The sequence below is a fragment of the Procambarus clarkii genome, chromosome 6, assembly GCF_040958095.1.
Source record: "Procambarus clarkii isolate CNS0578487 chromosome 6, FALCON_Pclarkii_2.0, whole genome shotgun sequence".
In the NCBI taxonomy this organism is placed as follows: Eukaryota; Metazoa; Arthropoda; class Malacostraca; order Decapoda; family Cambaridae; genus Procambarus; species Procambarus clarkii.
In genome coordinates, this window is record NC_091155.1 from 17,143,120 (window position 1) to 17,150,403 (window position 7,284).

A 7,284-nucleotide genomic window follows, 5' to 3' on the forward strand; every position below is an offset into this window, starting at 1 on the left:
TCTCCAGACACAAAGCAGAACGCTTTGAAAGAGACCAATGTCGTCTGTGCCTTCAAATGCCCTCTTGGGGACTGTAAGCCTCAAAAAAACTCAGTATATAGGCAAGACAACAACATCTCTTTCCAGGCGATTAACGATGCATAAGCAACAGGGCTCCATTAAGGAACACATAATCTCTTCCCACAACCACACCATCACCTTAACAAAAAAACACGGAAATCATCGATAGATACAGCGATAGCAGGCGGCTTGATATCTGCGAGGCACTACACATTAAGAAGTCAACACCAGCAATCAACAGCCAATTAATGCACAACTATATTCTACCCACTTCAAGACTCCGCACCAATATAGAAGCATCAAGAAATATGGGCCAATAGGCCCTTTGCATTTACTTCAATTCTTCCCTTTTAACTTTACACAATATTACTTAATATTTCGTGTTTTATCTTGTAGTTGAAAGTTTGTTTTCACCTCATCCAAAACTGTTGTAACATATCATCTCACCCAAATGCAGGTATATAAAATGAAAAGCCATTTGAATTATTGCATAGTAAGAAATCTGTTTTAGTGTTTGCAGGTTATAGTTATGTGTGTGTAAACTAAAGTCTTTGAAAATGTAATAAGTTATTACGAAACGCGTTCAAGTGTCGCGTCAGACTAGAAATAAAAATTTATTTTGGAGAACTGATTTTTCAATTACCATCGACAGTGAAAAGAACCGTAAGAAATATTGAGAAAATTCGTGTTAGAATTATTAATCTTACTTTTTCAGTCATATTTAATATATATATGTCTACAGGAAAGACTGCTGCTAAAATATACTAATATATATATATATATATATATATATATATATATATATATATATATATATATATATATATATATATATATATATATATATATATATATATATATAATGTGTGTGTGTTGTACCTACAAGCCAGAACTCACTATTTGGCCTACTATGCAAGGTCTGATTTGCCGAATAAGCCAAGTTTTCTCGAATTTATATATTTTTCTTTTTTTTCTTGTGAAATGATAAAGCTATCCATATCATTAAGTACGAGTTAAGGTCATTTAATTTGACTTAAAACTAATGTAGATATAATCCGAACCGAACCTAACCTAACCAACCCTACCTAACCTAACCTATCTTAACCTAACCTAAACTAACATAACTAAGTCAATAATTTATGTTCTTATCATAATATAATAATAATATTTCAAATAAACCAATTTGAAACAATATTTTTAAAATAAAGAAAATCACTCGGTCTATTAGGCAAATCGGGCCTTGTAAAGTAGGCCGAGAAGTGCGTCAATACTTAAGTACCAGAGATCTGATGTGTCTCAATGTTTGTCTCCTGGGCAATATACCTTATCGCAACATGGGAAACAAACTCACAAGTTCATAAATAATTTATTCAACTCTGTGTACACGTAGGTCAATAATTGCATAGTGTACATTCGGAAACATCGTTGAGATTCTTAAATTATAATCAAGTAAATCTTTGTTTACGTATTGATCTGTCGTTGTATCTGGTCGTTTACTTGCCGTATCCGTATCCACCACCGTGGCCACCACCAAAGCCGAAGCCGCCATGGCCGCCGTAGCCGCCACCAAAGCCGCCATGACCTCCACCGTATCCTCCGTAGCCATATCCACCACCGTGTCCATATCCACCACCGTGTCCATATCCGTAGCCTCTGGGTCCAGCGAGGTGGAAGTTGTTGTTAGACACTCCGCCAACACCATATCCTCCGTGTCCACCTCCGTAGCCGTATCCACCTCCGTAGCCGTATCCACCAGCCTGGCAAAGGGTAGCCACGACGGCCAAGACCACTAGTGCAAGCATCGACTTCTGTAAACCAGAGAGAGAAGTCAGAACATTTACATCCTGAATATCTACCGCATGATTATAAGGCAGATCACAGAGCCAGCATCCCAACACATGCGAGGATACCGGAGGCAGAACTTACCATGATGTGGAGCTGGAGAGTATCTGCGGTACACTGAATAACACTCTCCTAGTTCAGCCTTTATATACACAGCTTCCAGACCCCGGTGAAGGTCAGGCTTATTCCAGCGGTTGAATTGTTTTAAAAATTCCTTTCATGCAAAGAAAAAACTTAGCATAGTAATAGAAAAAATTATCTAAAATGTTTTAAGCATTTTTAAGTGTTGTCAATAATTAGCTGTGTTTATCGCTAGCATGTGATATGTAATTTGGTGTATGGATATATGCTATTATATATCGGTTGGTGATACTGTGAACTCAATGAGACGTTCATTTTTCTTTGTTTTGGGCAGTATTATCACGCACGACTGATTTGAACAGATACGTGGACACACACAAGCACGCATGCAAGCACACACATATGGGGGGCCACGCGGCTGATCGGACAGCACCTAGGGTCATAGTGCTAATAGACCGGATTCGATTCCTGGCAGAGGCGAAAACAATTGGCAGAGTTTCTTTCGCCCTGATTTACCTGTTCACCTAGCAGTAAAAAGGTATCTTTGAGTTAGACAGCTGCTTCCTGGGGATATGTGAGTGTGTTATAGAGAAATATAATGAAGGTAAATAGATTAATTAAAAAAGTGGGGTCCAAGAGCTAATAGCTCAATTCTGCATACACAAATAGTAAATACACAAGCACGCCCACACAATAAAAGATGCTCAAGCTCACTCTCACAAACAGAAAATAAGAAAGATAAGGACAGTGTGGGAAATAAAATCAGAACTGTTGGATAGAAAAGATAGAGATTTCGAATTATGTATATCAATAAAGAAAAGTATGAGGATGGGAATCGAGAGGAGGCAGGATGTGATAAACTTGAGGATGCATAGGAAAACATAAGGTTCAGTATAGATAGTAAAGAATAACAGATAGACACAATAAGAAACAATGTGATAGGGGACAATCCAACAAGGAAATAATTTAGAATAAAACAGTGGTAATATTGCAAGGACTGATTTAAGTGGAAATGATTTCGAATTGGAAAAGACAGTCCTTGAAATGATGGAATTTGTAGAAATTTTAAAAATGGATGATGAACTGTCGGTAGGTGAAATTGTGGTGAATCTCAGAAACGGACTTTATAGCAAACACAGACTCAGATGCTGACCTGTTCTGGTTTTGTTTACCAACATGGATGCAACATAGTTCGTGTGGAAACATTCTGTGAGATACGGAGGAATATTTTTCAATGAACATTTATTACTTCAATGAATAATGTATTCATTGAAGAAAGTTTTTATTATTTCATTATAATCATTAAATTTCATTATATTTAATTATTTCATTAGATTTGTTATTAATTATTTCAATTAATAATGTATTCATTGAAGAAAGTTTTGACAAAAGTGGAATAATAGAAAGCTGAACTAAACTCTTGGACAAATATGCAGTCAACTATTGACCAGAGATTAACACATTGCTGTCATATTTCTACCTGTTTCTCTCCTCCAACCAAACCAACCACTTGGGCTGGACGGTAGAGCGACGGTCTCCTATTGTGCAGACCAGTATTCAATCCCTGACCACTCCAAGTGTTTAGGCACCATTCCTTCCCTCCCGTCCTATCTCAAATCCTGATCCCTTGTTTTAGATTCAGCTACTCGGAAGGAAAAAGTTCCAAGTAGCACGGACTATGGCGAGCCCATAGTGAACATAACTGGCACATGAATGGGTCTGTAAATCTGGTATCCTGATCCCTTCCTCGTGCTGTATATGTAGTCGTAATTGCTTAGCACTTCCATTACGGTCTATTCATGCCCGTGCCAACCCTTGAGTGACTTATTCTTCGTCAATGAATCAATCTTGGCGCTTTCTCGTGATACTTCTCTTGGCTTCTCCTCCAACCAATCATACCTTACCCATCTCCACCACTATCACCACCCCACACTATCATTCCCGCAATGTCAATCACCCCCCCCCTCCTTCCCTTCTCGTTCTATTCTCAACTCAGCTCAAGATTTCCTTCTCTGCCTTTCACTACCGGCACCTGGCACCGGCACTAACGACCCCTGACAGCTGGGTGGACTTCGCCTCAGATTCGTAGTCCTAACGTTCCGGGTTCGAACCACGGTGGAGGCGGAGACAAATGGGCAAAATGTTTCTTTTACCCTGATGCCCCCTGTTACCTAGCAGTAAAGGTACCTGGGAGTTAGACAGCTGCTATGGGCTGCTTCCTATGGAGTTGGGGGGTAACAAAAAGTAGGCCTGGTCGAGGACCGGGCCGCGGGGACCCAAAATTATCTCAAGATAACCTCAAGATAACCAATAGCATCTTCATTACACCTTAACCTCTCAGCCCTCGCTTGGCTCCCCAGTCCACCTCCCCTCAGCAAGTCTCCCTCAGTATGTCGTTTTTTTTATCAGCTTTGTCCCTCAGTCCACCCCTCCCTTCCATCCGACTCCCCTTGTCCATAACCTCACCTTTCCTCAGCAGCCAACCCAAAACCCTCATTTCTCAGCACCTCATTAAACCCCTCTATCTACCACTACCCGTAAGCCCCTCACGTCTTCACGTAGCAGTATCCCCTTAGGCCCCTCCTCCATCCCATCTGGACCTTCGTTCCTTCTTCTTATCATTAATCTTCTGTCTCCATCTCCCTACATTCTCTACTCTTCCCTTCAGTACCATAGATAAAATGCAGATGTTAGCCCATAGACTTAAATGGCCTAAGTAGGCCGTAGACTTTAATGTAAATCTTTCTAGGGTGTAGACTCAATAGACTTCCTAGACAGTAGGCTTAAAATGGAGACCCCATAGTGTTCCTAGGATGTATACTTCACCAGGCACAACACCCCTCCTGTGTCTGGTAAGTCCACTACGGGCTCACCATAGTTCGTGCTACTTGAAACATTTTGTTCCGAATAACTGAATCTAAAACAACAACAGCGTATTCTTTAATGGGGTCTCCAAAGATTTCCCAAGTATCCCATACAAGTTTCTCGTCTTTGGGTTTACAATTAGCCTCCCACAGACTTTGCCTTAGCGACCTGCTGGTTATATCCCTTCCAATAAAAGCGGGTATACTAACGCTTTATTAAGTATCCTCTCATCTCCCTCATGTCATCCTCCTGTCACGCATCGCCGCCTCCGTTGCGCACAAAGCACTAGAGTTAAGCTCATGTCTCTAGTTCATTGTTTTAATGTTCGTTAGACGACTCTAAAGTTATTCTGCCTACCCTAGCCTAACCTAAGCTTACCTATCCAACCCGTTCTCGCACTTTCTTATAGTCAATATTGACTTATTAAATAAGTGCATATGTGACATACTAATTTATTGTGAATATTTTAGTTTACCTTGAAAAGCTTCATAGAAAACACCGACCTTATCCTAATCTTCTTAGTATGTTAAGATAAGCATCTTATTGCTTCGTAATTACAATTATTACTTAACCTATATCTATAATAGGTTAAGTAATAATTGTAATTACGAAGCAATAAGATGCTTATCTTAACATAATAAGAAGATTAGGTAAGGTTGGTGTTTTCTATGAAGCTTTTCAAGGTAAACTAAAATATTCACAATAAATTAGTATGTCACATATGCACTTATTTAATAAGTCAATATTGACTTAAAGAAAGTGTGAGAACGGGTTGCAACCTCCTAACTTCTTGTTTGTTCTAGTCCTTCTCCTGATCTCTTCCAAGTGCTATATAGGCGTAATGGCTAAGGTGCTTTCTTCCTGATAATTCTTCTCATTTCTTCATGGGAGACACAACTAGTCACGTAAATCATAATTAACAAAAGCAGTCTCTGCCGTCGTCTCGTAGAGCTCAACGGGCCATACGCCAATCACAAAGAATGTTGCAATTCTCATCGTTCATAAAATTCAGACAAGAAACAGGGAGGAAGAGGAGATAAAGACAGAAGGAGAGAGAATTAGAGACAGAGAGAGTAAGAGGGAGGAGAAATCTAGAATGCGGGAAATTATCTCCCAACACGTAGCCTGATAATTATGCCCATTGTGTTTCACTAAGCTTTTTTTTTTTCCTATGCATAAGTATCCACATTCAATATAAAAATAATATTCCTCATTAGAAGTTGTAAATAAAAATAATTAGCATGTCTCTCAATTTCAAACAATTTTTGTAACCTAGGGGAACTACTGCACCCGCGTGGATTCCTTGAGACTTCCTACTGAAGCCGAACCAGGAACCAGGAACCACAGAAATCGTCTAGAGCGTGTGCCTAGATCTCCACTAAGGTGTCTGTAGGTTTTTTTCTGTATCTACTTTGTCTATGTCATATAAACTGCAAACCACATTAGAGTGGATATTAATATTTCATTTATTTCAAACCTTGGAGCCTCGAACACTAACCTAAAGGACCAGACAGATATTCTACCGACCAGACAATGTAATATGTGTGATAATCACGTTATAACGTAAATTTTAAGCTATTCACAATGACAGTTTGAAGGTCTTAGTTGCCATAGTCTCTGTCATTTAAAATAAACACAAGCTTCTTATAACAGGCAAAACAAACTCAAAAATTAATAAATATTTTACTTATGTTCGTGTACACGCAGATCAGTGGTCGTACAGGGTACACTTTGGGGATATCGTTGCGGATTTTTAAATTATATAATCTTTGTTTATGTGAAGGGATCTGTCGTTGAGTCCGGTCGTTTACTTGCCGTATCCGTATCCGCCACCATGGCCGCCGAAGCCGCCACCAAAGCCGCCATGACCGCCGTAGCCGCCACCAAAGCCGCCATGACCGCCACCGTATCCTCCGTAGCCATAGCCGCCACCGTGTCCATATCCGTAGCCTCTGGGACCAGCGAGGTGGAAGTTGTTGTTAGACACTCCACCAACACCATAACCTCCATGTCCCCCTCCGTAGCCGTATCCACCTCCGTACCCGTATCCACCAGCCTGGCAAAGAGTAGCCACGACGGCCAAGACCACTAGTGCAAGCATCGACTTCTGCGAATCAGAGAGAGAAATCGGAACATTTACACCCAGAAAATTTACCGCATCAATATAAGACAGATCACAGAGCCAGCATCCCAACACATGCGAGGATACCGGAGGCAGAACTTACCATGATGTGGAGCTGGAGAGTATCTGCGGTACACTGAATAACACTCTCCTAGTTCAGCCTTTATATACCCAGCTTCCAGACCCCGGTGAAGGTCAGGCTTATTCCAGCGGTTGAATTGTTTTAAAAATTCCTTTCATGCAAACAAATAATTTAGCAGAGTAATACAAAATAATTATCTGAAATGTTTTAAGCATTTTTAAAATGTTGTCAA

General features: G+C 40.1%; 2 protein-coding genes across 2 annotated transcripts; both read right to left on the reverse strand.

Annotated features, from left to right (window-relative positions):
- Positions 1-1,553: 1,553 nt before the first annotated feature.
- LOC123753373 (uncharacterized) lies at positions 1,554-1,862 on the reverse strand. Its single transcript, XM_045735370.2, has one exon. It carries the CDS (start codon positions 1,860-1,862, stop codon positions 1,554-1,556), a length of 309 nt encoding a protein of 102 aa, XP_045591326.2.
- A 4,793-nt stretch (positions 1,863-6,655) lies between these two features.
- On the reverse strand, positions 6,656-6,949 carry LOC123753907 (uncharacterized). Its single transcript, XM_045735860.1, has one exon. It carries the CDS (start codon positions 6,947-6,949, stop codon positions 6,656-6,658), a length of 294 nt encoding a protein of 97 aa, XP_045591816.1.
- Between the last annotated feature and the right edge of the window lie 335 nt (positions 6,950-7,284).